The sequence below is a fragment of the Suncus etruscus genome, chromosome 6, assembly GCF_024139225.1.
Source record: "Suncus etruscus isolate mSunEtr1 chromosome 6, mSunEtr1.pri.cur, whole genome shotgun sequence".
NCBI classification, from domain to species: Eukaryota; Metazoa; Chordata; class Mammalia; order Eulipotyphla; family Soricidae; genus Suncus; species Suncus etruscus.
Window position 1 is genome coordinate 131,498,208 of NC_064853.1, and position 17,260 is coordinate 131,515,467.

Sequence of the window (17,260 nt, forward strand, 5' to 3'; positions counted from 1 at the left end):
GAGTGAGTGAGCCTTGCTTGGCTTGATGGACCCGAGAGCTTGTATTTGTAAGAATTTATGGGAACTCTGGAGGCAGAGGTTCTGCTGGTTGCGTTCCTGGGGCAAGAGAAGTAGGGATTACCCAAAGGATATAAATGAGTGAAGTAAAGGAAAAAAGTTGGGGTTTTTCATTTCTGCATGCCAGTAGTTAAATTGTGAGCCAGAGCATATTGAGAGGAGAAAACTTTTTAAAAATAAGCACATGTCTATTTCTCTCTCTACTTACCTCTAATTATTAATCTACTTACATTTTATTATTACATCTACCACAGTGCAGTAGAAAGCAGCAAAAGCTGACTAGGAAGGTATTTGGTGATTGTGAGTGAGGGAGTGAGTGAGCGAGTGAGGGAGTGAGGGAGTGAGGGAGTGAGTGTCATAGTTCTTTTAGACTCCATTTATGTAGCAAATTCTTTATGTTAGATTCTGGCTGGGTCCTGGAGAGACTGGCAGTTCCCAAACCCCAGCTTCCACATTCAGAGATTCCTACTGTTTTATGTTGCAGTTCTCAGTTATGGGACTAACACATAAAAATAAAAACTTGCTGATGTGCAAGCTCTATCTCAGACCTACAGAATTCCTACAGTGGAATTAGGCAAGTGATTGTTCTGTATTGCACCATTTACTTTATGTTCTCATCAATCTCTAACAACTGGGCTAGAGTCCTCACTTTTTAGACCAGGAAGTGGAGGCTCAGAGAGGTTCCATGGTAAGTGGGGTCACACAGCTGAGCAGAGTTGAAGGTCAGATTCAGAGCTGCTGCACTTAAAATCTTAGGACCGTATTATGACCGCCAGCCCAGGTCTGTCCAGGTCAGATGAAACTGTGCCTTAAGGTCACAATGGTAAAAAGGTCAGAGGGTGGAGGAAAACATGTATCAGCACTTGCCTATTGCAGAAAAAGCTCAAAAGAAATAGCACATCCTTTCCAAGGTCCAAGGGCTTGTATTAATTTGGAAAGAACTTTGTAAACATTGCAGTCTGGTGTGCCATATATTTCCCCCCAAGACAGATAATGTATTTTTTGCTGCATAAATGCCCCGATGGTTGAAGTTTTCATTATATAACCCTAGAACTGGGCTTCCAAAACTGTGTCCTGTTTTTATTATTGTTATTATTATTATTTATTGGTTTCTGTGCCATACTGAAAGGCACTTATGAATTATTCCTGACTCTGCACTCAAGAATCATTCCTAACTGGGCAGAACTTTTCCTGGGACCAATAAGAAAGATCCTAGCCTAGGCTTCAGTCTAGGATTTGTACGAAAACCAAGATCTCTAATTCCAGAGGTCTGACTTTGACACCTGCAACTGCGACTGAACAGAACTTCTGGAACCATAAGGAAAAACTTTATTGTAGGCTTTGTCCTAGGTTATGTGCAAAAACCAAGACCACTAGTTACAGAACACTAATTACAATAATCATGATGGAACAGAACATCTAGAACTATAAAGAAAGACTCTGTGCTAGACTTCATCCTATGACCTGTGCAAATACCAAGATCTCTAGCTACAGAGGTTTGATTTTGTCACTCACAACTGAGCGGAACTTTTCCTGGCACCATAAAAAGACCTTGGGATTTGGTAATGAGCATGTACGGAGCTTGTAGTTGTTCCCAATGACAGTATTGTTTAAGGATGAAGAAACCCTGTATTTCTTAGGCCAAGGGAATTCCCTTTCTAATTTCCCCAATATTTACTATGCCTATCAAAACAACAACAACAAACCCCACAAAACTTTGCCACACCAGCCCTTATTCTTTTTCTTCTTCTTTTTCTTTCTTGTGGTGGTTGTTTTGTTGTTGATTTTTGTTGCTGTTGTGTTTTTAATTGGTTGAGGTTCTTTTGTTCTTGTTGTTGTTTTTCTTCTTTTTTCCCTTTCTTCTTTTACATTGATAGCCTCTAGACGGACTCCTCGCAGATTTCTTTTCTTTTCTTTTTTTCTTTTTCAAACAGAACCACAGAACTTGAATCATCTTGTTCTGCCTCATAAATTGAGGGGGGAAATGGATGATACCAGCAAACTATTGTATGAACATTGGATGGAAATAAAAAGTGATCAGACTTAAACACCAAACCCAAAGTCAATGACAACAGAATCAAAATCCAGTCTACAAAAAGCTATGCACAAAGGGGACCTGTTACACTAGCAGTCTAGGGGGCAAAATGAGATGCATGCTGGGAACAGGTTTGGAGGGAGGATAAAACTTTTGGTGGGAATGGCCCTAATTCATTGCCACTATGTACTTTAAATATTGTGGTGAAAGATTTGTAATTCACTTTGTTCACAATAAAAATTATTAAAAAAAAAAAAAAGAAACATTCTTAGTGGGCTACGGGGATCATATGGAATGCAGGGTTTAATCTGGGTCACTCACGTGCAAAGCATGTGAGTCTGGTCACTTTCGTCTGTTTTTGTCTCTCTAGGGATAACTTTGGCTTATTGAAGTTAATAATTTCTCAGTTATCTTTGGTATCTCTGTTTCTTCAACACCAGTATAATCAATTCACCGCATTAAATTCTCTTTAACCTAGGTTAGATCTTGACTATTACACAGAGAAAGAGAGACATGGTTTAGAAAATTTAAGTAACTCGGGCATTGTTGCAGCACAGTAAATTTTTGTCTGTTTGGGGCCATAGCAACTAATGCTCAGTGTTTACTTATCATATTACTCTGGAGTTGCTACTGGCCAGTACTTAGAAGATCAGGTAGTACCAGGAATAAAATCTAGGCTCTTGCATGCAAGGCATAATCTTTTGCCCTGCCTACCAGTTGTTCTTTTTTTTGTTTTGTTTTCTTTTATGAGCCACATACTGTGGTGCTCAGGGGTTACTTCTGGCTCTGCACTCAGGAGTCATTTATAGCAGTGCTCAAGAAACTATATGGAATGCCAGGGCTCAAACTCGGGTCAGCTGTGTGCAGAGCAAATACCCTACCTACTGTGCTGTTGCTCTAGCCCTGCACCATTATTCTTGATACAGAATAACTTGTGTATTCAAGGGTCTTTTTACATTTCAGAATCTAAGCAATAACCTATATTTAAAGAAGTTAGTGAAATTACTAGTGTTCACTGCAATGAAAATGCAATCACAGTGATGATGATGATGATGATGATGATGATGATGATGATGATAAGGACAGTGTTGGCATCTCTGGTGGTGGTGGTGTTGGTAACTACCATATGTACCACTGCTTTTGCTGTTTGGAAGATGTGTGCAGTTACATGTCCTGTTGGTAACACACATGTTTCTGAATGTGTTATAGGCATTCACCTATCACCACATCCAAGAGATCATGGTCCAGCTGCTTCGCACAGTAAACCGGACAGTCATCACGATGGGACGAGATCATGTATTGATTGTGAGTACATTTATTACTTTTTTTTTAACACATTCCACACCATTCAAGATCAAGGAATGGGTTTTCTGGAAAACCCATGCTCTATCCAACATCCATTGTGATCATTGCTTGGTTGGGGATTACATGGGTTCAGTTTTTTATCTGAGTGTGAGAAAATGAGTCAGTTAATATCTGAATAAGAGAGAAAAAATAAGAAATAGCTGCTGAATAAAACAAGCCTTAAGATGTCTACCAAGCTAAGTGTACCAGGATTTTTGGAAATGAACAGTCAGGGGAACTTGTACTCTTTCAGGAGGATGCTTCAGGTTCACTTGGTTGGTCTGGTGTCAAGAAATGCTGATCTCAGTGAACGTGGTTGTCTGAGTGATTTCTTTGTGTGTTAATGCATTCATTGGACATCAATTAACCCAGAGTTAATGTTAAGTGTTGGATTATTCTTCTGCACAAACTTGGTACTGGAAGATCAATAAATCTCTACCGATTAGTCTGATTTTCTCTTCTGAAAATATAATTATAATTAGTTTTTGCTCATTTTGCTTTAAGCTATGGACCAACAACTTTAATGTTTCTAGAAACCAGTCTCTGCTATAAGTGAGCATGACCTGTCATGTTCCTCCTCTGTCCAGACTCATGAGTGACTTCCTATCTCAGAATAAAAATAAGCCATCTTTTACATCTGAAATGGCTTCCACCTCCCACATGAAATGAGATTCTGTTGTTTTTTCCTCTCCTTGGCCCAGCTCTCCAGGGATATTTTTCAGGTATATTTCCATAATGTCTGAGAACTTGGGCCATAATCTTAGTCAGATCTTGACTCAGGTGCTTAAATAAGAATCTTTCAAAGTCATGTCTTGCTGACATAACTAGAGGAGCCCCTCTAGTACTTTTAAGTCTTTACACCATATTTTGCTTCATTTCTCCTGTACTTACCATTACTTGAAATATAATATATGCATACACATATGACATATATAGGTATACACATGCATATGATATGTTACATTTTTAAAATTATTGTCTCATGTGTGTATGTTCTTATGATCTTCAGGAATATAAGACTTTTTTGTCTCTTGCTTCTCTGTAACAATTCCAATCCCTATAAGTGTGTTAGCATATAGTAAGTAATTGATGAGTATTTGTTAAACGACTAAAGTGTATTAGATAAGACTCTAAAGTTTAACTATTATTTTTTTTTTATTTTTAATTATGAGAACAAGGATGCAAAGAAAGAGGACAAGGTAAAGTTACAGTAGAAGGACAATACATAACATAATCTCAGAAGTCCCCTTGCTGATATCCCAACTTTGAAATTTCATCCAAAGAACATTAAGATTGTAACACACTATAATATTTCTTAACAGCACACAAGGCAATCTAAAGCCATAAAACTTACATAACTCCTTAAACATTACAGGCATAGCATTTTTTTTACATTTCCATATTCATGCATATTAGCTTAAGTTAACCTCAAATCTTAACTGGGTTCTTTTTAAGGATTAGAGTCAAAGGAGCACAGCAAAAATGGTGTTAGAGTGGCAATTGTTGTTTGCATAGGCCCAACAAAATATGAGGGACATGGAAAGAAATAACCTTGGCCTAAATACAAAAAGACCCGACCCCTGAAGGTTCCTGGCACAAGACCAACTCTAGGCTCCAGGCAAGCTAGATCATCCAATCCAAGACATTGTCTATAGTGCCAACACACTTATATTTTTCACACAGTCTCTGTTGTTGGTATCAAGCTTCTGTATTTAAGATCCTGGAATCTGTATATCCAACATTGAAGTCAGGATGTGGAGCGTCCTCTGGTTTCACCTCACAATCAAAGGGCAATGCAGGGAGCCCTGTCCTGTAAGCAGGTCGTTGTTGTTGTTAGGTCTTCTCAGTGTTAATGGAAGTCTCTTTTGAGCAGGACAATGTCTGAGCAGTGTAGAGTCTTCCTTGGTAGAGGATTGCTTCCAGGTGATGCTATAGACCAGCCTGGATGTTTTGTGGATGGCTTCCCTGGTTCAGGGAAATGCCCTTTCTTCTGAGGTCTGTGCCAGGTCGTTATGTCAATGTTCAGGGTGTAAGGTCCCTTTGCACTATAAGATTTGTCTGTACCAATCTCTATTAGATAGGATCTTATTTATATGTATAGTATTTTCCCATTTTAATGTGCCTATGCAAAAAAGGAGCAATGCCACGTGGTGTTCTTGGCGTATATGGGAGTGATAAGAACAATTATGGTTCAATCATAAGCATTAATCTGGGGGACTCTTTCTCTAAGATTCCTTGTTAAACAGCTCAAAAAGAGAAGATGAAAAGTGGTTAGAATCATCACTATATAAGACAACATTTAGTAAGAATTATAGCTGTCAGAGAAAAAACACAAAATATTCTAAAGAAATACGTGTCCATTTTATGTATCTTGAAACAGTTTGGGGTTGTTACACACAATACACGGCTTTGGTCTGTGTTAAGGTTTGTACACTACTGATTAAAAAGAGTAATGTAGATTAGAGATGTTTGGGGGGGATAGAGAGTAAAGGAATAAAAAAGAGCTTTGTAGGGATGTGGGAAAGGGCACAATACAAAATAAAGATTCTGGATACGTAAAACGTAACATAACAGTAAGAAATACTCTTAATATATGAAGTACGCGCGGGGGCGCCAGCTGTAGTTTTTGGATGCATAGGGAGGGATTTCTCCCCCTCCCCCCAGGGCCCGATTGACCAGGCGTGGCCCTGAAGACCCACCAGGTTTGGGGGGATCTTGGTCCCCTGGACTAGGTGTTCAGCCCAGGGGGCCTGTGGCTAGCTGTCCTGCCCAGAGCCCCCAACAAACCAGTCAAAGACCCAGAAATCCTGGCATGCGGAGTGTTCTGAGCCCAGCCGTGCCCCTGTAGTTTTTGGATGCATAGGGAGGGATTTCTCCCCCCTCCCCTCAGGGCCCGATTGACCAGGCATGGCCCTGAAGACCCACCAGGTTTGGGGGGATCTTGGTCCCCTGGACTAGGTGTTCAGCCCAGGGGGCCTGTGGCTAGCTGTCCTGCCCAGAGCCCCCAACATACCAGTCAAAGACCCAGAAATCCTGGCATGCGGAGTGTTCTCTATTTTTGACCATTCAGTTATGCCTCACACCATGTGGGACTGACCATATCTTTCCTAGAATAATTAACTTCTTGAGAAGAGTTGAAAATTCTTATGCTTTATGTGAAATGTCCTATTATTTGTGTTGGCAGCTAGTTAAAACATTCTGTGATCTCCAAATAGCTGCATTCAGCTTTCTGAAGGTCATTTTTGGATCTTTGTTTTAAATGTGAACTAAGTTTGTGGATATTGATGGCCAATACTCTGTAATCCATCTTCATGAGTATGGAACACCAGGTACGGAGTGTTAACTCCTAACAGTGACTAGGCAAGGATTTGATGTCTAAAAGCAGCCAGTGTAACCATCCTCATATGTGTCTGTCTACTCAAGTTACCATACAATATTTGCTGTGTGATATGCATATCAGAGGAATGATCACATCCAATGACAGTGCCAGCTGTTAGACTCTTCTGCTTTCTTGTAGACAGGTCTCTGTAGTTTATTTTATTTACAGCTCTCACACCTTAGAACTATCACCATTTCTTATTCAATAGTTACAAGTTTCCATATCTGTGTTTCTCATAACATGCCTTAGATAAGCATTTTATGACCTTCTTAATCTTTATTTCTTTTCTTTGGAGCCAGATCTAAAGGTCATCAATATACATTTGACTCCTTTTATATATAGCAAACTCTTAATTCTCTGTCTCCCCTTTAGTGTGGTGATTCTTTAAAACTGTGCCTGGGTTATAGAAAGTTCCAAATAACTCTTGGCTATAATTATATTCCTTTCAGTCTAATACAATGCCTCTCTTTGTCCTTTTGCATTGTCAACATAAGTAAATGACCACAATTTGGCCTTCATTTACTACTGTCGGATCTGAGTCTTTTAGTTGATACTCTGTCCTAGATGTTCTTCCTTCTAGTCTATTCTCCTTACTGCTTCACCATTGAACTTTGTTAGGACAACCTTCTACTCCAGAATATTCAGTGGTTTCCCACTCTTTTATAAGTCATATCCGGTCATTCTCAGTTTCTCTGATTTGGCCACAAGTCTTTTCTTCAGCTTTTTCTTCTACTTTTCTCCACTCAGATATGCAGTGAAAGGAGAACTCTAGATATTACAAATGCACCTGCTACTTCTGGACTGCCTTCTTTGTCTATATTCCTTTGTGTGTGCCTTGATCTCGTGGAATTGTATGCAATTTTCAAAACCCACCAGAAATGCAGTTCCCTACTAAGCTGCACTTGATCTCTCCAAATTGGTTAGGACACCACTGCCACTCCCCCTTTTAAGTAACATAGCTCTCAGTTTAGTTACTTTTCTTTTAAGTTTCACTGGGTATAATTTACAAGCCTTCAAATGCAACATTTATTTGTAGTTATTTTAATGAATTTTGGTGTTTATAGTTATGCATCCAACAAAATTCAGTTTAGAATTCAGTTCACTTCCTACATTCCTTAAAATTCCATTTACTCTCCAATCTCCACCCAAATTACCATATCATCACTCCAGTGCTAGCATTTTATGTATTTATATATTTACCTTTTCTAGGAAGTTTCATATATGTGCAATCATACTCTTTGAATTATTTGGCATGTCTGTCTATTTTCTTTATAGCACAATGTTTTGAAGCTTATCCATATTTTAGGACATAACCATACATAATTTTTTATTGCTGAATAATAAGTACATAACATTTTGTTTTCCACTTACTAGTTGGCAGATATATGAGCAATTTACAATTTTTAGCTATTATGAATAATGCTACTATTGAACATTCACGTGCAAAATTTGTTTGAGAATGTTTAATCTTTCTCAGGTAGCAATCTAGGAGTGGAAATGTTGGGGTAATTGGGTATTGTCTGTTTAACTTTATGAGAAACTGCCTAACTTTTTCCATAATGTCTTGCCATTTTACATCTTCTTTGGGGAAGGAATTCCCGGTCTGGAAGTCAGGAAGCTTGGAGGTTCCTACTAGTTGTTTTCAGTCAATGTAGATGGTGACTCAATGCAAGGACCAGAGGATATGGGCTGCTCGGAATCTGCAGTGTTGGGGATTTCCTGGGTCACGATGGTGGTGCTTGGAAGTCCCCAGGATTGTGTTCCTGATGAAGCTGAGGGACCAGGTATTGCTAGAATTAGGATCTGGGTGAGGGGATTGATAGAACTGGCATACTTGCTGGCTCCCCATTTTACCTACTTGCTAGCAATTAGGGCAATGGCTTATCTATCTACATTCTTGCCAGCACTTAGTGTTCCTTGCCAGCACTTAGTATTGTCAGTGCTTTGGGGAAAATTCTTTCATGTGTTTTGTCTGTATTCAACTAAGTCTACTTAGCAGTGACTTTGGGGCATTGAAGTGATGCTAGGAACTGTCCCTGTGATTCTCAGGAGTTATTCGGGCCACACCAGAAGTGATGCACAGCATACACTGCTACTAATTGAATTTTGGGCCTCTACATGCTAGATAGGTGCTCTACATTTGAACTATCCCCCTAGCCTAAGGTAATTTTTAAATCTATAAATATGCCATAAGACTTAAGACTTAAGGACTTATCTTTAAAGTGATTAATAATCAACTTTTTTTTGGTTTTTCGGACCACACCCGGTTGGTGCTCAGGGGTTACTCCTAGCTAAGCGCTCAGAAATTGCCCCTGGCTTGGGGGAACCATATAGAACGCCGGGGGATCGAACCACAGTCCTTCCTTGGCTAGTGCTTGCAAGGCAGGCATCTTACCTCTAGCACCACCTTGCCGGCCCCAATAGTCAACTTTTCTAACAGAGTTGCTGTTGATAAACATGTGAGCAACACTTGAACATACTTCTTGACCATGATATTCACTTATTCATTCATTCAGTATTTTACTAGATCCTCATAATTTTTGCATGAAGAGTCAGTGAGTTCTTATGGTCTGTGTTCTCAGGAAAACTGCAATTTTCTGTGATGACTGGTCTCTAAAGTACTTCAAATTTACTGTCCCAAATCCAACTCATCCCCAGCCAGGCCCACTCCATCTTCACTCTGCCTCACTCCAGAGGTCAGTTTGTAGTTCTCAGCTAGGACTGAAGAAGAAACCCTTGCCCTTCCCTCTGCCATGAAACTTCTCACTTCTAGTCACCCCCTGCTGCTTTCAGCTTGTCTAGCCTCAGTCCCTTCCCACCTCTTGCTCCTCCTGCACTTATTTGCTCTCAGAGCCTCTGTGTACTCAAAGTCATCAGACCTTTTGTATTTGATCCGCGGAAAGAAGATTTTCTATTTTGTGCCCCTATCTTTTGTACACCATTAAAGGCAGAGACCATGTTTTATTATTTTGATCCACAACATCCAGTAGGGTGCCTGTTATACTGTGGATACTCACTAAATGTTTATTGAGTCAATGAATAAGTGAAATAGTTCCCCCAAACACAGGGCTGTGCTTTATCCTGCCCTCCTCTTTTGTATTTTTGTTTTTTGGGTCATACCCGGCAGTGCTCAGGGGTTACTCCTGGCTCTATGCTCAGAAATCGCTCCTGGCAGGCTTGGGATTCGAACCAATGACCTTCTGCATGAAAGGCAAATGCCCTACCTCCATGCTATCTCTCCGGCCCCAGCCCCCCTCTTTTGGCATATGCTTTTTTTTCAATTTGGTTCAGTTTTCTTTGCAATGCTTTCTTTCATGATTTTCTTTCTTGATTGGGATTTCATGATTTTCGTGATTTCCTTTCATGACTGGGATTCTCCATCTCAGGGAGTATGGGAACATTGTAAGAAATTGCCTATTTAGATTCTCCTGCCCTCTTAGGCTGATTCTAGGAGTTTCAAAGAAGTTCTAAGTTGCAAGCTATGCCATTAGTCTCAATGACTCTTGAATCTGCTGTTGTCATTACAATAGTGTGAATGTGGAGTGGGGAGCAAACACAACACACAGGATGGCTAGGAGTAGAGATGTACCTCATCTAGAAGGGAGCATAGTATTTCTTGAAGCTCATTTCATTTTTATAAAATGAGCCTTCCAAGCAATTTTTAGACTAGAAATATATCCTTGAAATGATGGAGATGATGTTAGAAAGTAATTACTCAGAGGTCAAGGGTCTCTGTCCTAGCATCGAAGGCTCCAATTTAATTTCAAATGGAAATTTAACAAGGAGGACAGATCTCCATTCCAACTCTCACTTTTAATTCTCCTGATATGACTTTCATTGGTTTATTTCCATTGCCTGAGAATATTAAACAGTCAACATTTAATACTGTAAATCATTCACCAATTTGCCATATGTTTAATATGACTGAAATTCTGTGAAGGCCTCCATTTGGTGTAGGGAAGCTGGTTTCATATCATTTGTGGATTGGATAGCTACTTTTCATTTCCTATTCGAAGCAATACTGCTATAAACGGTGTTAGCTATTAAAACTGGAAAAAGCATGAGGTTAGGAGAGGTCACTTCTTTTGCACAGCACATTCTAATTATCATTGGCTGAAAAAAACATTCTGGACTTTTTTTTTTTTGATTACCTGCATGAACAATAAAGCTTTGATGTAAATGAGCAACAGGAAATTTTAAAAAGGCACAACATGCTGTTGCTTTCTTTTTCCTTTTTCTTCTGAGATCTGTTAGTACACTTAGGCTACCAAAAGGTTTGACCAGGATGCAGAGAAAGGCAGCTTGGATTGGTGGAAAGGACTTTATTTTTGTAATTTGGGGGCTACACTTGGCAGTGCTCAGGAATTTGGTTCTGTGCTCAGAGATCACTATAGTGATCAGGGTGCTGTGCACGATACCTAGATCAGTGCTTCTCAATTATTTTCTGTCATATCCCCTTAGGAAGAAGAAAACATTTTTCGCACCCCCACTCGCGTGACTGTAAATAGTATCTTTATTAAAAAAAACTTTAACCTGCAAAACAAAAATATATAAAATAATGTGAGCTGATTTTTTTAATCATAGGATGTCTGGATTAATGGCTACAATGAGCACGTTTTGCAATGCATAGCTTTTCGAAGCGGGGTTTGAAGCAGCAGAAACTCTCAGCTCCAGAGACATACAGACATAAACACGGGGCTTAGCTTGTTATGACAGTGTTTGCCAAGGTCAAACGCACCCGTCTTTATGTAGCCTCGCCCCCCCCCAGGAGGCACGCCCCACTATTTTAGAAGCACTGACCTAGATCAACCTCGTGCAAGGCAAGCATCCTACACTGTTCTATCTCTCTGACCCTCAAAGGGCTTTTGGAATAAGGAGTTGGCTCCAAACTCACTCTAATCTGTGACTTTATGCCTGTTTCACATCTCTGAATCTCAGTTTCTTTTGTGTGTGTGAACTAGATCATTTTTTAGTTTCATGATGCAACTAATGCTCATTTATTTTTCCTATTTCTCAAATTCCCAACTCAAGGACAGAATATAGATTTTGCTTCATATGCCCTCTTTAGTAATGGATGCCGGTGTTACTGTACTAAGGAGGATTCACAGGCACATCTTGGTTCAGTGGGAAGAAGTGTCTAAGGGTTGTGGTGTTTCATAAGCATAAGACTGGAGAGTAGCAATGTCTGCAGAGTGCTTGCAAATAATAAATGTTGACTGAAATGATTGGTGGTTTTCTGGCCCATTGCAAAGCTCTTGAAAAACTAATGTTCTCTTCTATATATTCTTAGTTCCTTTAAGGAGACTGTAGTGTAATAGTAAAAGAGTAATGGAAAATCCCAGTAAAATCCAAGAGTGTACCTCTACTATAAAAACTACACACTAAAATTTCATAAGAAATAAGCTACACCACATTTTTGGTGCCCGTTAGAAAGAGAACATGCTACAAATTAAAATGACATGGTAGTTGATGGTTTTATTGATTGTAATCTTCAAGGAAGTTCATGTATTATAAAGTTTCAGGAATAAGGATGAGGCTCAATGATAAGAGTATCTTTCTTGTATGAGAACTGGGTTTAATCCCTGACACTTTATATTTACTTATTTACTTAACTCAAACAAATAAAGAAATATAAAGAACTTGCACAAAAATAAAAAGTTAAAAAGAAACCTTGACAATATGTAATACAGCATATCTTTGAGTCTTCCCAGGTAATTATCATTATCTCCCCTTATTCAGAAGAATAAATTACCTGAACATCAACGGGAAAGAGCACCTTTGCCAGAGTTGCTTACCTAGAAGCAATAAGGTTAAAGTAGGTGTATTTTTCTAATCTTTTCTAGTAACATGGGTCCTGTCCAAATGTGTTGCAACAGTGTGAGGTAGAATGTGTAGGCAGAATGTGGCCTGACAGCCCTTAAGGACACTACTCTCTCAATTCTGCCCCCCTGTTCTCTGGACAGATGCCTTATAGGGAGATGCATGCAGGCTGCCAGACGTTCTTGGAAGGGAAATTTTGTTGAAATTGGAATCTACCTTTTATTTCAGGTAGTTAAGATTAAACCTCTGGGTGATATATTTTGGGCCTAATTATCCCGATTTTCACAGAGAAGTATATTGAGTGATTAAATAAAGGTAAGTGGTCTTGGCATCATGCCAGCCCCAGAAACTCAGAGCAGATTGTTCAGAAAGGCGAAGAGAAATGAAAATCATCCTCCTTTCTGGTGTTTCACTTAGTCATATTGAAAGGCTCTGGGAAATGCCTTGTCAACAAACAGGTCTTCAAAGTCCTAACTTTTCTTCCCAAATGGCAAATGGCCCACATGACCTTCTGAGCTCCGTATCTTGAATAGGCCTGAGCAGGGACTAGAGTACAATAGTGACCAATTAATCCTATCCCAGGAGTGATCTAGAACATGAACTTGGAATAGGAAGTCCCTCCAGAAGTGGTTGATTGACTCTTCACCTTCTGTCACTGACCCCACACCTAAATAAATCTATGTTTATAAAGCTATATTTATAAAGCAAAGAACCTGTGTGACAGGCACAGAGAAAAGCATCTGCTGTGATATATTTTTCTTAACCTGCATCAGGAACTTGGGTATTTGCTTATTTTGCTGGGATTGGGATGGGGTGGTTGGAACCAAAACCTGTTAGTGCTCAGAGCTTACTCCTGGTTCTGTGCTCAGGGTACACTCCCAGGAGAGCTTGGTGGACCATACGAGTTGCCCAAGATTAAATAAGGGTTGGTCTGATACCTTAACCCTGCATTGTTTCTTTAAACCAGAAACTCAGCTTTTATATAATAGGTCCAAAGAGCTTATGTGCCTTGCCTAAGCTTATGTATTGTGCATAATCATGCTTGTTTATGGGGTAACTTGGATTGAAACCAGGTAGCACTGTCATTAGAGTTTTTCTCTTAACGAGCATACTGAGCATCACTATACGGTTTTAAATGTCAACTATCTTAAAGGTAATAATGGGTTTGTTAAATCTAGGTGCTTCCTACTTAGACCATAGGATCTAAGACCATGGCCTATGGGCAACTTCCAGAAACATGCAAAGTGATACAAGAAATTGGATGGTTATGTAATGGTAATGCTATCTTTAGCAATTAATTTCTCAATTCTGGTAATTGAAGCATAAATCCTCTAAAAATATGAACAAGAACTGTTTACCATGTTCTTAAGTAATGTAATTAAAATGGTTTTCCATAATAATCACCCCACACTTTTCTGCAAGAAAAATTTTGGCATAAAATCTGTAATGATCATGTGGTGAAATGAAGTACTTGAATGTTGTTGCTCACAAAAAAGAAATTTTAATAGAAGACAAGGTTACAGTGGAAATATGTAGATTCTAGTTTTTCATCAGAAGATGTTTCTTCTTGGAGAGAAATCCAGTTTCTCTCAGGACTCTGCTCATTCCGTTTCTTAAAGGCCTCTCAGATCCTCACTGACAGCATCCTGGTTCTGACCATTATATATCCTGGTTCTGACCAGCAGCCTTTCACTGCTGCCATTCATGCACTCCTCTGACAGAATGCACTGCTTCTCTCTCAGTCCTTTTGGTTCTCAAAATACAACTCTTTTGTGAAGGGGCTCCAGTGTGGCCAAGGATAAGGGGCTCAGTGCTCATTGTGGACTCCTAAGCCCCCAATCCAGGCCTGTCTCTTTCTCCACAGTTCTTTACCTCATAGTCTGTGCTGATTCTACAATACTGTTCTGTTCATTCCAGAATTATCCTTTTCTCCTCTCTGGCTCTCTACATGACATAACCGTCTCTCTGGGAAATATTCCTCTTACCATTCTTCCTAAATTTTGTTCTCATCCCGGTAAAGCACTGTAAAGCAATGCCTGTCTTTAGAGCACTGTATATCCAAAGGTATAAATGCCTGATGTACAGAATGACCACAGTGAGCTTTTGCCAAAGGATGGGTTTCTGTTCGATTTATATGCAAACCGCCATTCTTTTTCTTAACTTATTGTTACCTTTCTGCGAGAATTAGCTTGGGATAGCTTGGTTGCTACTTGAGATATAAATCACCTCCAAAGACCCATGACATTTGTAGCAAAACTCAGTTGTCATGTAGCTTCAGAGAAGAAGGTCTAGTTCTTGAACTGTGTAGTGGGTAAGCGGAGGAAACTTGCAGGGGTCTCAAACTCGCGGCCCGCGGACTGTTTGCGGCCCTCCATACAACATTTTGTGGCCCTGACTTGGAGGAATCTTTTTTTGTTTTTTTTTTTTTTTTGTTTTGTTTTGTTTTAGTTGTTTGGGTCACACACCCCCAATGTTCAAGGCTTACTACTGACTTTGTACTCAAGAATTACCCCGACTTTGCCTCCTGTGGCCCCCAGGTAAATTGAGTTTGAGACCCCTGGTAGGGTATTGTAAGCATGGAAGTAGCATTTATACTTTTTCATCATCTCCTACTCTCGTTTGGTGATCGACTGGGATCCTGAGGAAAGAGACTTTGTCTTATTCCCCTAGCGGTTCCTCTGCAGCAAGCCCCTTCCTAGTTTGTAGAAGTGAATAAATTGAAAAACTAATTAAAAGGGAAAATTAATGTCTAGATTTTTAAAAATTCTGATTTAAAGTAATAATGGGGCCAGAGGAGAGTATAGCAATTAGGGCATATGTCTAGTATAAGCCTGACCCAGCCTCAAACCCCAGAACTACATGGTCCCTCCAGAAATGCTGAATAAAGGAGACGGAATGGTAGCACAGTAGCAGGGTGTTTGCCTTGTATGTGTCTGACCCAGAATGGACACAGGTTCAATCCCCAGCATCCCATATGGTCCCCCAAGCCAGGAGCGAATTCTGAGCTCATAGCCAGGAGTAACTCCTGAGCATAAGTAGGTGTGGCCCAAAACAACAAAAATAAAAAAAAATAAAAAAAAAGAAATGCTGAATACAGCCCTGGAGATGCCCAGCAATGCCAATGTAAATCAGATTCCTCAGATTTCACATGCCCAAGCACTTAATGGGATTGCCCAAGAACTGGTGGTATGGTCCCCAGGCCTCCTGAGACCACTTAGAAAGCAATCCCTTTGTTTTATATATATTACAATGAGAAGAGATTTATCTCATGGCAAACTTTCCCTGAAGGTTCCTTTTTTAAATATAATTTTTATTTTAATTATAGTGGCTTGCATATCATTCACAGTAATATTCCAGGTACATATTTACATTGAATCAGGGGAATTCCCACCACCGAATTGTCCTCCCACATCTGCTCCCATCCTGCCTCTCATATCCTCCACTCTCCCCCAGGGGCTGCTAGAATGCGTGGTCCCTTCTGTGTCTAGTTTATTACTTAGTGGTCTTATAACTGTTTGGTCCTGGTGCCTCCATTACTGCCCCCTCTAATTGGGAGGCAGGACTAGAAATTTCAAGTTATGTGGTTTTGATTGAGGAAGAGAAAAGTAATATAATGGGGGTAAAAACCGACTACGCCGACTATGAGTAGAGTCATTCTAGAGGCTCTCATCCTTGGTTTGAGGGACGAAGGGGAAAAGAAGAAGGTGAAACACCACAACAGTTCAAAAAGAGGAATCAAATAAGATATTCAGTGAGCACTGCAACAATAAAAATATGCACCACATAGTTGCCATGGTCTTGAGATAGAAAATATGACAAAGCGCAAAGAGGAAGAAGAGAAAAGAAGAAAGAAAAAGTAAATATATAAATAAAAAAATGGACAACTACTTCAATATCTACCCCAAAACAAAGAAATCGACAAAAACTAGATAAAAAAATAATAAAAAATAAAAAAGAATGATTATTTAGTGTTTTTTGTCTCTTCCCCCCCCCACCCTGCATAGGCACAGTAAATATTGGGGTCATCCGAAACGGGAATCCCCTTGCCCTAAAAGATACATGGTTTCTCTACCCTTGGAATATATTGTCATGGGATTTTCTATAGACTCCTTTCACGTTCATTTACTCTCCCCTTGGTGTTTTTGTGCCGTATGGAAGACTTCTGCTCCGATCTGGATGATAAAAACAGACCTCTAAATCTAGAGGTCTCAGTCTGTGCACAGGTCAAGGAGTGGAACTTATGATGAAGACTTTCTTTGTGATTTTAGAAGTTCTGTTTCCTCGATGTCATTTTAATCTGTCTTCTGTGGTTAGTGGTCTTGGCCCTTGCGCTGAAACTCGGATGGAGCCTGGGATATCGTTTTTCGTTATGTTTCCAGAAGACCCGTTCAGTTGCAATTGCCTCAGTCAGGACTCTGGCATTAGAGGTCATGATTGGTGTGCAGGACGTAGACCAGACCCTAGACTAGGGCTTTCTTGTTGGTCCCAGAATACATACTGCCCGGTCATGGTTCTATCAGCCGGTCATCTGTAGATCACGTTCTTGGCTTTTGCACGGTCCATAGTGTGGTAAGTCTTCTGATTTTGTTTTATCATTAGTTGGTAAGGTAGGATAACCTGTTCTT

General features: G+C 39.8%; 1 protein-coding gene across 1 annotated transcript in view; it reads left to right on the forward strand.

Annotated features, from left to right (window-relative positions):
• Positions 1 to 17,260, forward strand: part of DOCK2 (dedicator of cytokinesis 2) — a 442,819-nt gene that overhangs the window by 210,365 nt on the left and 215,194 nt on the right. Inside the window, exon 28 of the mRNA XM_049775655.1 lies at positions 3,302 to 3,397. Coding sequence (XP_049631612.1) covers positions 3,302 to 3,397 — 96 coding nt within the window. The remainder of the gene's footprint in view (positions 1 to 3,301; positions 3,398 to 17,260) is intronic.